The sequence below is a fragment of the Notothenia rossii genome (genome assembly GCF_949606895.1).
Source record: "Notothenia rossii genome assembly, chromosome: 4".
NCBI classification, from domain to species: Eukaryota; Metazoa; Chordata; class Actinopteri; order Perciformes; family Nototheniidae; genus Notothenia; species Notothenia rossii.
This window is the reverse complement of record NC_136902.1, coordinates 15,489,502-15,504,516: the sequence shown is the minus strand read 5'-3', so window position 1 is coordinate 15,504,516 and position 15,015 is coordinate 15,489,502. Positions and strand designations below refer to the sequence as shown.

At 38.5% G+C, this 15,015-nt stretch overlaps 1 protein-coding gene across 1 annotated transcript; it reads right to left on the bottom strand.

Annotated features, from left to right (window-relative positions):
• Positions 1 to 5,932: 5,932 nt before the first annotated feature.
• LOC307037794 (uncharacterized protein) lies at positions 5,933 to 7,962 on the bottom strand. Its single transcript, XM_079678901.1, has 6 exons — positions 7,695 to 7,962; positions 7,354 to 7,458; positions 6,808 to 6,912; positions 6,662 to 6,703; positions 6,421 to 6,546; positions 5,933 to 6,328 (listed from the first exon to the last, which is right to left on the bottom strand). Exons 1-6 carry the CDS (start codon positions 7,909 to 7,911, stop codon positions 6,051 to 6,053), a joined length of 873 nt encoding a protein of 290 aa, XP_079535027.1. The 5' UTR covers positions 7,912 to 7,962; the 3' UTR covers positions 5,933 to 6,050.
• Between the last annotated feature and the right edge of the window lie 7,053 nt (positions 7,963 to 15,015).

Sequence of the window (15,015 nt, the reverse complement as noted above, 5' to 3'; positions counted from 1 at the left end):
TTTCTTTTGGCAAAAAGTTATTGAAAATACCTTGTCCTTTTTCTGGTATCATTCGATATGGTTCCACTAAAAGTGAGCCGATACTAAAGAGTAAAGTCAAAACACTGAAGTCGATTGTTTGGTCAAAGAGAATCACAACTAGTACAACATGGAACATCCTGCACAGACCCATCATTTTTAAATGCCAAACTCAAAAAAGGGCTGCATTTAAAAATACAGCTTCATCCTCTGGGGACCAATTATACATGTGCAGTTATGTCATGGAAAAATATCCCAAACTTTCTGAAATATTTCTAGTCTGGATCAACGTGGCAGAACAGCATTTCAATGTAAAGCCAAACTGCTAGCATGGCAAGATGTATGTTAATATAACAATATGTTTTTTTACATTGTTAGCTTCTAAACTCCGGAGACCTAATTCCCAATTGTTTCTCTCTGGAGCGACTCTTATTTACGCTCATTTAGTTGTCTTCATAAGCTTTTGTTTTTTGCATAACCGATTTGAGTTGGAGGGAACGTGACTGGGCGTTGAACACATTTACCTCAGGCCCCCGGGGCATTTAATGTGGCCCAATGTACAGAAGACAGAAACACAGATGCCTTGTCATTTTATGAACGCCTCTGTTTTGTATGTTTGCTACTTTGAACTTTCCTTGAAGTTTTGATTAGGGTCCGTAGGATTAATCACAACAAATGCAGTTGTTTCAACCACAAAGATCTGCATTCTCATCATGCATCTTTGAAATCATTTTGAGTCGTCAGCTCCTGTGAGAACAAGTCTGAAGATAACCCATTCAGGAAGCCCATATTAGAGTCAATGAGGCAGAGTGGAGCGAAAACATAGAAAACACAGCCCTGCAGGTAAAAATATGAATGTTAGCAGGAAGCTTGAAACTGGTTCAATAGACTGCCTTGCAATAAAAAGAAAAGGCCACATGTTAAACAACAACAGAACAGGAAGAAAATGCACATGCATGACTTAATGTCACCTTAACCACCAGGTAAGTCACTCAGACAAACAACCTTTGTCAGAAGAAGTCATAAATCTCACCTGAGCTGTTTGCTGTTGAAAGATTTATATACCTCACAAACAACATGGTGACTTGATTTGAAAAGCGAGGACAAACATAAAATAATAAACAAAATGTTTCCAGAACTGCAACTTCAAAGCCTGACTGAGATTGACATACAGTAGATAGGCACAGTTGTATATCCATGTTTTGGCTCTCAGGAACCTTAAGGGCCACCCAACTGTTAACAAATATCATCAAGATAGATAAGCACCAAGCCAAGGTAAATAAGTCTGCGTCATTGTTTCTATTTTTCTTAGTCTTTTTTTCAGATGAAAACGCCTCATGTAACTTGGTTGTAACTCACGCACAAAATCTAAAAGTATTTGATTCACATTAAGCGGGATACTGATTATTTACAAGAGGTCGTTTTTATCAGACGACGTCAGGTAGCACCACCGCTAGGAACGAAAAGTAATTTCAGCAGCAGTTTAGAACTGCAGACGTGTGATGTTCCCATTCAAGTTAAATACAATTCAAAAATTGGTTTGACATTTTTGATAAATACATACACGGGAAAGCTTTAGATAACCGTACGCAACTATGCTTATTCACTTTATTGCCAAGAGTAAGATGAGAAGATTGATATCACTTAAATGTTTGTAAGATAAATATGAGGCTACAGCCGGCTTAGCACAAAGACAGCCAGCCTGGCTCTGTCCAAGCTAACCAAATTTGCCTAAAAGCACTTAAGCACATTAATTACCACGTTGTATCTTGTTAGCTTAACCTCATGTAAACAGTATCAAAACGTAACATTGTCCTTTGATCAGTGCTATGTACTTCATTCACAAAAACTCCCCTTCCAACCAGAAAAACTAAAAGTCACACTATCACAAGCAGATCAGTGAGAAGCCTTTCCAGTATTTTGCTGAAAATATTCTCCAGTCAACAAGTTTCAGGTTTTTTAAAATGTATTCAGGGGTGAAAGAATAAAATAAGTAAAAAACCTGGTGACCCAGGGTTTGAGCTGAACTGCAGTCTTAAACTGGGTGAGACTGGCTGAGTCTGGCTGTTTAGGGTGTCTTGCATCAATGAGAGTGTCCTTTTGTTACATACTTCTGACCTTGGTCACCAACCTTTTAGCTTTCACCATGCAGCTTATTTAGTGGGATTTTGAACATGACTCAAGTTTAAGCTAATAAAAACATTCCTACGTTTTTGCTTGTGCAGCCCATCTGTTGTCTGGTCAATTACAATGTTCAGCATTTGAATGCAAGTACAATCAGGTGTTAACAGGGTTGTGAGCAGATATGCATCTGCAGGCTCTGGCCACAGTGCAGGGCTTCATTTCCACTGAATTGTTGGCTCAGAGCTGCCCTCTGTGTGCATACCTGTGCTTGTGCATGAGTCTCAGCATGTGTGTGTGTGTGTGTGTGTGTGTGTGTGTGTGTGTGTGTGTGTGTGTGTCTGTGTGTGTGTGTGTGTGTGTGTGTGTGTGTGTGTGTGTGTGTGTGTGTGTGTGTGTGTGTGGGGGTGTGTGTGTGTGTGTGTGTGTGTGTGTGTGTGTGTGTGTGTGTGTGTGTGTGTGTGTGTGTGTGTGCGCGTGTGGTTCTTTGTGTGTTTGTTCCCTGCACCAAGACTTCTGCACATGGGTAGCAAAGGAAGATATGTACATCTGGTTTCATGCTCTTTTGTATTGCTACACAATGTTCTTCTTTATGTAAACAAATTATGTATAGGATATAGAACATACGTTTATTTGCTGCCGAAGGAATATTCCACTAGTTTAAGCACGGTCTTTAACTACATCTAAAATCAGCTCTTATCTTTCATCTCTCAACACGTTTTTCATACTTTCCCTTAAGCATCTAAACCTTCAAGAAATCAGCATTAAAGCCTTTACATTTCCCAAAGGTGTCATATGACTTCTACCTTGTTGTAGTTGTGATTTTGATCATGGAATGCCTCCTGCTCATCTCTGATCAACTAAGTGCATACAAAAAGATGAGAGTTCTCTTTTAAATCAGGCAGAAAGGAATGCACATTTACTCTCAGCTAGCCTTGGGGCCTTAGCCTGCACCTAACATGTTTTTGGAGAACAGTTGAAGACTAATGGCACCTACTGGGGGCTCCCACATGCACACAACTGTATTATACACTGCTATAATGCCTAACTATCAAATTCCCCTATAAGACTGAATTTAAATGTTATGGTATCATGTACAAATGATTAACAATTGGCCAACCGTTGTGTTAAATGTGCTAATTTAAAAGGGTAGACTGAGACAAATGTACCGTAATCAGGTCATTGAGAACATGAGAACAAAATACTTGATTTTTTCATTTACTTTGCAATTGCTGTAATGTTATTGTTATAAATTACCCCATAATTAGTTATTATCTGTGAAGATTTGATAGTAATCTCAGAAAATGCTGATTCTTTTTTCTAGAGCTGACTTTATAATCCTTTAATGAATCTGTCCTTTCATTTTAAAGTCAAAAGAAATACCGTCATGCCCTTGTTGTGTGTTTGTGTGTGGGAGATCACATGAATGCAAGTGGAGGCATGAGGGTTTATGTACACTTTCACCAACTTTTCTAAAATGTCCTCCTGCCCCTGGCTGTTTTTTGTGTGATTTTGTGTCCGTTTACCAACAGAATCCTGATCCACCAAGAAGATGTCTACATATCTCAGTGATTACTTTACAGGGTCCTTTGTGGTGAACTCAGCTCTATCCAAAACATTCACAGTTCAATAGATCCTTTTGCAAAAGCTGTAAGTGAAATAGAGAAGGCACGCAGCCTTCCTGGCACTGTCACAGCTTTAGGAGCCTTCACATCTTAATCTTCCAAGGAGAAGTCAAAACTAATGATAGACTACCTTAATGAAACAATGACTAACGTTCTCAAATTTAGAATACCCTCTCTCATTAAAGACTCATAACTAAGATCCAATCCAAACACCATCTGATTCATCAACTACTAAATTATGCCAAAACAAAAGGGGAATTCACAACATCACATACAGTCAATTAAAAGACACTGTGTTCATGGGAATGATTGAAATATTGAAAATAACAGGGATGCAAGTATTTATTTTCTTGTGTTCTTAGCGTCGGATCAATGATACAACCTCTAAATGAGCTAAAGCCCTGATAACAAAGGTTGAAAGGCTTCGTCAGCTTATAGCCTTAACCTTAATAGTGGCACTGTGGGGACACAACATAGAATTAAATGTAATTATGAAAAAATGTTTCCAACCCAAGAGGTGCCTGTGAGAGGGAAATCAGAGAAGCTGTATTCATTTCACACAGCCCCCGGCTGCAGAGAGGATATGGCAGTCCTTTTCATATTGGCAGCTGTTTGATCAGACTAACAGCGCTCCTTAGCTGAACCATAGCTGCAGGTCTGATCTAAACTCCTCATCAGATTCAAAGGAGACACCGCGTCTCCGATGCACTCCAGGCTCTTTCCATAAACACAGCTGAATTATTCCTTTGAGCGCCTTAGCTTGATACTGGCCTCCATTTTCTTTTAAAAAACATAAGGTGTTTTAACAACTGACAAACCTCAAAGATATGGGATAATGCTACCCACAGTTTCAAAGTGTCACTGTTATATCTGCCAGCGAGGGTGTGAAGTTTTACTGTGAGTACAGCTGATAGCTTGTAGATCAATTTCAGCTGATAGTCTTCTCTCTGCATTGTGGGACATAACAGGGAAAGTAGAGGGCATTCAAAAGAAAGAGAGAAAGAATTCACCACAGACACTGGCAGTGAATGGAGGGGCTAGCTCACATGGTTTTGTGTTGTGCGTTGATTATGGTTATCAGACCCATAGTAGATGACTGATAACCGAGGTGTGGCGTTGTGTAAGTGTATGTGTGTGTGTGTGTGTGTGTGTGTGTGTGTGTGTGTGTGTGTGTGTGTGTGTGTGTGTGTGTGTGTGTGTGTGTGTGTGTGTGTGTGTGTGTGTGTGTGTGTGTGTGTGTGTGTACCTGTGCGATCTGAATGACTGCACAACAAAGAGTCTAACTGGATTTAGTCAAAGCTCAAACTCTGATGCAGCTGCATTCCGGGAGGTTTATGATGTGAAACACCAAAGGAAAGGAAACAATGATCACATTCATGAGATGTCATTTTCTTCCACTTTTATCTAAGGAATTTGTTGGGTCCCCCCCCCCCCCCCCCCTTTGTTTCATAACGTAATGTGTCCACCTCATCCAAAGTGGGTCTTTGTGGAAGGCTTTGTTTTGGAAAGGTTGACCTCATTCTCACTAATAAGGTGTAGTTTAGCTACCTCTACAGTAGCATCTGTCCTACATACTGTACACGCACTATGTTATACAAATAGGCTTACATTTCAGTGTGAGAGGCTCAAAGCTTAACATTTTAGAAAAATGCAGTGAATCAATCAATGTCTTTTTTTAGTTAAAGTTCCCCTTGGGATTGTAATCATGCTAACCTTACATCTTAAGTAACCGTAAAAAAAACTTCTTCGGAAGCCGATTAAAGTCAAATATGCAATTTAGAAGTACAATGTGAAATGTTATGCCTCTAGTTGAATACACTTAACATTGACTCAGTGGTTAACAATATTTAGATACAAAACCTGGAACTTTCAATAAGGGAGAAAGTGAACAACTTAAAACAGAAAGTGAATTTATTTTGTTGAAAGTAAGACACACATTATCATTCCAAGTAGTGTATTTAAATGTCTTAGAAATATCTGGAGGGGAGCTTTTAATGCCCGATGAATTAAGACTGAATCATCTTCACATGCTCTAACAGCTTGATCTATTTAAGGCGAAAACATGGCATAATCTGATCTCAGACTACAGCAAACATTGAGAGACTGTTCGGCTGGCAAATGACTAACCAAAAACAAACAATACATAAACAATGGAGGACCACAGCTCATCAAACTTGATTTATTTATTATTTTATGTACTTTGTATTGTCACTAAGACACACATTTGTTATTTGGTGAAATAACACAATTTAGGCCCTGCATTAACTCTCGTGTTTGCATTGTGTCTTACAAAGGAAAGAGCAGAAAGCCACTGAAGGTTGTTCTGTGGTAATGGTCATCCCAAACATTTCCCATAAATTGTACTGAAACAACATCTCCCACTTCCAACTGCAACACTACACCATTGGATGCACTGTCCTCACCATCTGTTGATCTACCGTCACCTGAGGTAACTATAAGATCCTCGTTCATAAACATTTTCATTATCATAGATCTGACAGAGTTTGCTAGATGGCCAGTAAATCTGAAGTAATACACTCCTCTTGCTGGTGCAGTGAAGTAACCTGAACACAGACAGAAAGAAAAGTCTCAACCGATAGAAGTGGAGAATTAGACCAAGTGATTCATTTCTTTTTTTTAAAAAGAAGCCAAATACCTGTGTCTGGGTTGTAATGGTTTCCAATGTTGGTAAACACATTTTTGTAGAGGAGTGGAGTATCTTCTTGGAATGTGTTACCCTGACCAGATGTCAGAAGGGAGGCAGAAAAGGCCAGTTTCCTCACTGTGGCAAAGTAAAAAACACAAAATCAATTCAGAATTTGTTCTTTCTGTACACATACTGACATTGACATATACCACCATTTTGCACAAAACAAAGAGAGGAAAACATGATTTACCTCTGTTAGTATTTTGAAGTTCGTGAATGTCCATCTCTTGTCCTAAAATCACGAGCCACTCATTCATAACTATTTGCGCACAAATCATATCACACATATCACAATTAATGTGTCACACAAATGATAACAAAGACCTTAACCTTTACCTTCCCGCTGTTGCTCCAGCTCCATGATGAGGCCCTCACTGACGGTCAGTCTTAGCTCCAGAGTGCTGAGCTCCTGCTGAATGACTGCAAGCTCTGTAGCTTGAACTTAAGGGACATGAAAATAGAAAAAAAGTGCAACCATATTGTTAAGGTTTAGTCAAAGTCAACTTTATTGTCAATCTTTCAGTTTGTGTGTACAGACAGAGAGATCGAAATACCATTCCAAAAATCCTGAATACAAAATACAAATATATATAAAAATATGTATATACCTATACATAATCAACAGATACATTTATACATATGCACACATTAAGACATCAATAAAAGCACAATAATTAATATATACAAAATAAAAGTCACTTAAATATATCTTTGATAAATGTACATTAGTGCAAGACTGTCCATTTAAACCTCAATTATTCAACACAAAAATACTGCATATAAATGGGATAAATATTGTAACCCTTTTATTGTGAGGTTCCTGCTCTGCCACAGACACAACAGTAGCTACATGCACAAAGTTCATAAACTTTTAACATTTACCTTCCTGTTGTTTCTCCAGCTCCTCCACACGTGGCTCACTGACTGTCATTCTCAGCTGCAAAATGCTGCGCTCTTTCTGAGCAACTGCAAGCTCTGTAGCTTGAGTTAAATGACAGAAAAGGTGATAAAGGTTTACAGGCAGATAATCAATGCAAAAAAAACCGTTGTTATGGTTGTTTATAATGAAAGGATGGCCCAGTGTTTATCGTCATTTTCCATCTGCAGTTCCTCTGCTAAGCTCTCAGCAGCGGTCATCCTGGCCTCCATGGCTGTGACAGAGTGATCATGTGAACTCAGCTTCATATATTTTGTTATGAAGTGAGTCTTTTCTTACGATTTACCTGTATTCTCCTTCTCCAAGGCGTCCACCAGGCTCTCAGCAGCGGTTACTCTGGACGTCAGGTACCTCAGCTCTACTTTCTGCTCCACCACCATGTCTCTCAAAGCCCTCAGCTCAGCCCAGACGTCAGTCTGAAGCACCAGCTCATTTTCACCTCCTTCAGCTTCAGTCCTGCAAAGAGAGCAGACTACCAGTAAGAAGACCAAGGAAGCCTTCATCTTGTTTGGAAATGATCGGCGTCTGTTTGCTGTGGCATAGCTGTGCACTGGATCAACCATTTATGTGTGTATTCAAGGTCAGATGTGGCAGGTGCATGGTGATCTGCCAACGTTGTGAGAAAGCACACCTGTTGCAAGTGGTGGAAGTAGGGTGAGAACACAAACAGAGAGATTATTAAGAGTGACTTACTGGTAGAGTTGTATCTTGGAGTCCTCCCATCGGTCCATAAGTCCATCTAACAGCTTTTATACTGTTAAATAGTTGAACATGGTAAATACATAATGTAGGCTCACTCAAATTACAACAACTTCACTAATAAACCTATGGGTGAATCAACACTACTTTAACAATGTCAACATAAATGTTCAAATTGTGATACATTTAATATCATAATATACATTATAATCTTGAACCTAAATATAATGTGTGGCAGATTTGTTTTATAAAAACTTTTTTTGTATCTGTAATTTGGGTGAATGTAAGTTTAAATGTAGTTTTCATTAACATGAACAATTTTCAATCCCACACACAAACAGCATATTATTTTGTCATTGTTCAGATTGTGTCACGGAGGAAACCAGACAGGAATCAGACCTCATTTTCTTTCTCTTGTTGTTGATGTAATCTAGAAAAATGGTTTTACGTCAGGTGAAGCTGTTTTTCAGAATGGATTTGGAAAAATCTTAAACAAGTTGAGTGCAAACATCCTTACAGTTCCCTCAGCTCCCCGCAAGTCATTGTGAAGAGTTTGGGAAATTTCCCACTGCAATAAGACCATTATCTGGGCGTGTTGCTTGTGAGTCATAAGCGTGTGCATCAGTGACAAGTTAGACAATTAGCCAGAAATAACATCAAATCAACCTGTCGTTAAAATAATATTTCTCGAAGCATATAAAGTGCAATGAATGACATGATTTATGCTGATTGCTGCTTTTGTTTATGAATACGAATATTGAGCATCTGCCTGTCAGAATAAAACTGCGCACTGCCACACACAACAGGGTTTACAACAGATAAACACACAGGCATCAATCTCTCTAACAAAACACTGCCAGTGCTCAGGTGGGGTGTGAGAGACCACAACTGAGTGTTGTCTCAGTACAACAGCAGATAGTACTGTGCTGTTTCATATCTAATCACTCAAGAATAAAATACATAACACAATCTTTCAGAATCCTGTATTCACACTGGTTTTTATAGATGATATTCCTGTCATAAAAATACTTTGCTTTGGGGGTAAACACAAACAAATGTACATTTCACAGAAGTTTTAAAGAAGAGTTTTTTCGGGAAAGAGAACACAGGCTTTCCTATCCTGCATGGTGCCGGAGGGGGCAGAGATAAAGAGAGTAATAGTTAGACTGCGGTCACATTGGTATGCAGACAGTCATGAAAGCAGCACAGTACCTGTTGCATCTTGCAAATTCATTTTGTGGAATATTGTGAAATATCACCGCTTAAATTGGGGAGGCCCATTTTTTTTATCGCAAGTCAAGGGATAAATGGTGAGGTTAAACAAACAGAAATGGTTTGGATTACATATTAGCTACTGGTGTACATAGGCCTACTGATAACTCACTCACATCATCATCAAAGAGGCTAAATAAAAATATAATTATGATGTATAGATGTTGAAGATTATAAGGGACGGCTATCATTTATTGAAAGTTTGTATATACAGTAAAAGCTTCCACATAAGCGTTTGCCCTGTATAAACTTTGCAATGCTTTTTTCTTGTTGTATTCTTAGATTTTCAAACAGGAATGCATAAGTCTAGCATGCATAAATGTATCCCTGGTCTCAACTGTCTACAGTCACACACCTCGTGACCCTACAGTACTTCACAGCTGTGCTCTGAGCAGCATGATGCTCACAATGTTAATGCAACTGTAACTATGATAGAGAATCATAGTTACTCATCTTTAGTTGGATATTCATTTAATGTTATCTATCCATAGCTTTTAGCACATTTCACTCAATCCAAAAATGGCAAACTCAGAAAGGCTGACCCAAAACATCAGATAATTAACAATTATTGAAACAAGGATTAATCATCTGGGAAACATGAATCTCAAAATGTAGTCCGAGGAAGAGGCACCGAAAGGGCAAAGAGGCCATTGACTCCCCCACTTCACACCCTTCGGCCCAATTCGGGGTCATGACTGGTGGGATCTGATTGCAGGATGGTCTCCTGTCTGTAACAAAATGATCCGTCTCTGTGTTTGTATTTGGATAGAAGACCGGAGTTTGCGTGGTTTATAAAAAGTCACGGTAAATTTGACAAATATTGTCATTTCTACTTACCTGTCTAACCTGTTTAAACCCCACCACTATCCTCCCCTTTACGGTGGTACAAAGAACAATCAGGAACTGAATTTCCATTGCTGATACGCATATTACATTTGAAACAGATGAATATTGAAGGATGACTAGGTCTGATGGTGTCATTCGGCGTAATAATATTTAGCTTGGTGCTTCTGGTACATTATTTTCAGAGTAACAGACCGGGTTTAATGAAACATTTTTGGGGACTTTTGGGGTTATTAATAGGCTGTCCTCAACTGCTCCTCCTGCTCAATGCAATAATTTGAATGAGCTGAAATCGGGAACAGACTGCTCCCGACTGCTGCCTACTACTTAATAATGGTTTTTTTTTAAATGTTGCACACTGAATGAGCATTTTCACAACGTTTTTTCCCGTCTGAATATTTCTGAGTAACATTCTACATCTTAATGGATTCAAACAACTTTGAATTGGTGAACTGACCAGACACTGACACATTTCATACTTCAAAGTTTCACATATAAGTCTTATTTTTCTTATTGAGAAAATGGAAAACATCGTTTGTGGTGTCAAAAGTCACACATGCCGAACATGTCTGGCATTACATTCTGTCAAAACGGCAGTTTACAAGCCAACGCATTATCTGTGCCTCCTCTCCCATTGGTCCGAGAAACTTTTTCCAAAGTGTCGACCTGTGATTAGGAATCCAGTAAATCTTCCCTCCCAGGGAGCCTTGCAGAAATCTTTCCTTCAGGTCAATCCACTGCTGCAGGGATGAGCCTGACTCTCCTCTGTAGATGCCCTCTGGGCTGAATCTCTAACAGAGATCTCTTCCTTTCTGACCTTCTCACAGCTCAGACAGGAGGCAAAAAGTACATTTTAAGGGATTGGTTGAATTCTCCATGCATGCAGCTTGATCAATCCCATTCCTAAACACAAGGAATATTAGGTATATGGTGCAATATCTGCTGAAGTGAGATAAGATGACACCTAAGCAGAGCTATCAGGCGCCTCGAAGTGACAGGCAACTTTACATACCTTCCTTCATTCACCTCTCAGGCAAATTCCTCTCTTGCCGTCTTTCTCTCTGCATTTCTCAACTCTTCATCCCTCTTTTTTTCCATGGAAGATAAGACAAACATGATCGCTCATTCTGTACTTCTCTACCCGTTGTTTTTTTTTTTACGTTTAATCTTACTATTTCCTTGTGATTGCCCTGTTTCTTTTCATGCCCAGCAGGCCAAAATGTGATCCACTCAATGTCTTAGCTTTAACTGAACTCATCAATTGGGTTTTTCACTGATTGAGTTCTCACAGCCAACTTTATTGTCTCATAATGTAATTGAGGTGTTCTGTCAATGATCAATCATCATACCCCATTGTCAATATAATTACTTATAATCGAAATGTTGACACATAACATCATCTACAATAATAACTATCCATGGTGCAGGTAATCACTCCGAAAAGAAACCAATCACAGTCCTGTGTTTCAAGATCTGACCCAGAAAATCATACAGAGCAGTTGGGTTGAGTCTGTAACACACACACAAACACACACACACACACACACGCACACGCACACACACACACACACACACACACACACACACACACACACACACACACACACACACACACACACACACACACACACACACACACACACACACACACACACACACACACACACACACACACACACACACACACACACACACACACACACCGAGCTACTGTATGATGAAGGCTTGACTGCAGGTAGTTAGCTTCAGCCTAATCTAATGATGCATACTTCCCCCTGTTTATGGCAGCCAGGGAGCAGGGAGCGCTAGCCTGTGCTTGTCTGCTGCTGAGAATGCCCATTAACGCTCTTTTCCCCTCAGGTGATGACCACCTGAGCTATCAAAGACAAGCATGTCTGTATAACCACCCTCCCCCTCCTCCCCCTCTCGTCCCACTCCATCCCCACCCCGCCTTTTACTCCGACCTCCACCCAGACACATACTGTACAGTCCCTTGCATAGTAGTTGTTTTTTCCCTCCAAGAATTGCATTTAGATAATAGCTATATATTTTATATAATAATCATTATTATTATCATCATTTTGTTATCTACTTTTTTCAAGCTAGCACCAATTGACAGTACTAACACAGTTTACAGTCAGTTTTTGAAGATATGTCGATATACGTGCAATGCTAGGCTAATGGTCCAGGGGTATAATCAAACTGGGTTTCCTTCCTAACCTCATGTCACCTGGGTCATCTGTACTGAATTGTACAGAGCATCTGTTTTAAAGGGCACCTATCATGCTATTTTTAGGCAATAGCATAGGTCTCAGATATATAAATATATATTAAAAAAATGTATCTGAAGTGTTTTGCTCAAAATACCAAACAGATCATCCATTCATGCCTCATATCCCTCTATTTCACTTCCTGTTTCAAAAGTGCTGATTTTGCGATGCTAATGTAAACACCGACCATATACGTCCAAAACAGTCGGGCATTGTTTCTGATAGCAACATTTCTGATAGTGCTGTGGGTCTGCATTGCCGATGACGTCATATCGGACGCAAATCTGGATCAGCTCCGTTGTACGCCTGTTTTTAGAGATTTGGGTACAGAGGAAAAGAGAGAGGGTTTTATTTTTCTGATGCTGCGTGAGTTCCCTGACACACCGGGGACACATATTTATGTATAAAAGACATAAAAAAGTTCATTTTGCATGATAGGTCCCCTTTAAAATGTAAGAAATAGCTTGACTTCCAGACTCAACTATAAAATTCAAACACATTGTTTTAAAAATAAATATTAAAAAAACAGTTTGAAGAGCGTTGCAGTTTCATATGTCTTTTTAGCTTTTGAAGAAATCTCAAAGCCACGTATGGATCTTTAGATTGTGATGAATCTGTTGATACCGCACATGTCGGGCCATTTTAAGGCGAAACAGGCTCCCAAGTTGAACCGTCTTAACAATGAAGTCCAGGAGAGCTCAATGATTGCTTCTTAATAACTTCTAGTATCTGATAAAAAAATCTCCTTCTTAGTGAATGACTAGTACTTAAGTAATGCTCTAGGCAGCATCAGCAGTCAGTCAGCTCATAGCGGCATTATAGAGACAAATTCTTGTGCACAGGGTCAAACATAACCATTTTGCACCCGTTTTAAGGGTTTGGAGGGACCTCAGAAATCAATTTTTTAAAACAAAGATGTATTGATTCTAGGTTTTTTCTTGTTAGTGTGTACATCCTTCTGTTCTTCCACTAAAAAAACATCTACACTGGAGCAATGTGGATTGAGTGCCTTGCTATCACAGACGTTTACGTCACTGCAATAAGAACATAATAATAATAATTGTAAAGTCTTCTTCGAGTAGAAACATTCAGTGAATACTTTTTTAAATTAAGTAGTTTTAGATCCTTGTTCTTTTGTGTGTATATTGTTATACTAGTTGACTTCCTGGGTAGAGTTGATGTGTGATCATGTTCTTATCTGGTGACAGACTCCTCTGTGGGGAAACCCTAGGTAGCTACCGCTTCCACACCGTGCACCAGGCTGGGGTCTATGTTGTTGTTAAAACAATAAACAAATAGAGCAGAGTAAGTTATTCTGTTGTCTTTCTGTTTTTTAACATGATACCTCATAAACCACTTTTTATTTATTTAATGTATAACCAATAAGCATGTATACACACAGCAAGATCAATTACTATATAATAAAACCACAATTGCTATTCTTTTTTACTCTAGCTATTTCCCTCTTTTGTAATTATAACCCTTTGTATACATATTAATGTTCCAGCTAAAACATGAGTGTTTAATTACCCCTTCCTCACTTACTTAACATTTGTATAAACAAAATTAGTACACTGTTTTACAAACCATTACAAAGTGTTGTCTCCCCTTAAAACAAGAACATCTTTATTGTTAACATAATAAATGCAATGCACCTTTATTGCTTCATCATGATGTTAGCTTTTTCAAATAACAAACCATAGCATTTGCGATTAGCACTATAGCCAAAGTGATCAATTAGCTATGCAATAAACAATCAGTTAACAACATTGCTACAAAGATATAGTATGCAACAAATTGCTGGCCTTCGGAAAATTCAGGTAACCCTAATTGCAGTTAATAAAAGTAGGCTATGTTCATTGAGCAGTAAGTGTAGTAGTGCTACTTTCTTCATTGACAACAAACAACTAGTCACGTGATTGACTCACCGGAGTTTCAAACATTTATCCCGGCACAGAAGCTGTCTTCATTTCGCTCAAATCATAGGGTTTATAGCTGGGATCTGATGACATATGGAAATAGCCCAATTTTAAATACTATTATTTGACGTTTCAGCAAGTTTACAGTAAGCATCAACTACCGGAAGTGAGCTCACCAGCAACAGGTGCGCAGACATTTTACTGAACACCTTCAACTGCTTCTCTTTTTTTAATATTATTATTATTATTATTATTATTATTATTATTATTATTATTATCATTATTATTATAATTTCACCTAGAATAACAAAAGTATTTACAAAACAACTACTTTTTACAACAAACATAAGTAATACTTAGACAAATTGAAAGGAACAAGAACAAATAAATACAGTTCATTTGTATTAGAAGGGACGGCAACTACCTCTTTGAATGACTTTGAATAGCGCTTTTTAAAGTATACTACACTGTAGACAATCTTCTACTGTAGTTACAGTCAAGGATTTATAATGTTACTTAAATAATTGTAAAACATTGATTGCATTTAAATATACTTAAAGTATCAAATCATAGTCATATTTGTGCATGCATTCATAACTTTATG

What these genes read in the sequence shown, in the direction of transcription:
- LOC307037794 (XM_079678901.1), bottom strand. Translation starts at nt 7,911, where the DNA reads ATGAAGGCTTCCTTGGTCTTCTTACTGGTAGTCTGCTCTCTTTGCAGG. An exon ending in CTTGGAGAAGGAGAATACAG is followed by an intron (nt 7,459 to 7,694) that starts GTAAATCGTAAG and finishes TCTGTCATTTAA; the next exon opens with CTCAAGCTACAGAGCTTGCA. An exon ending in CCATTACAACCCAGACACAG is followed by an intron (nt 6,329 to 6,420) that starts GTATTTGGCTTC and finishes GTCTGTGTTCAG; the next exon opens with GTTACTTCACTGCACCAGCA.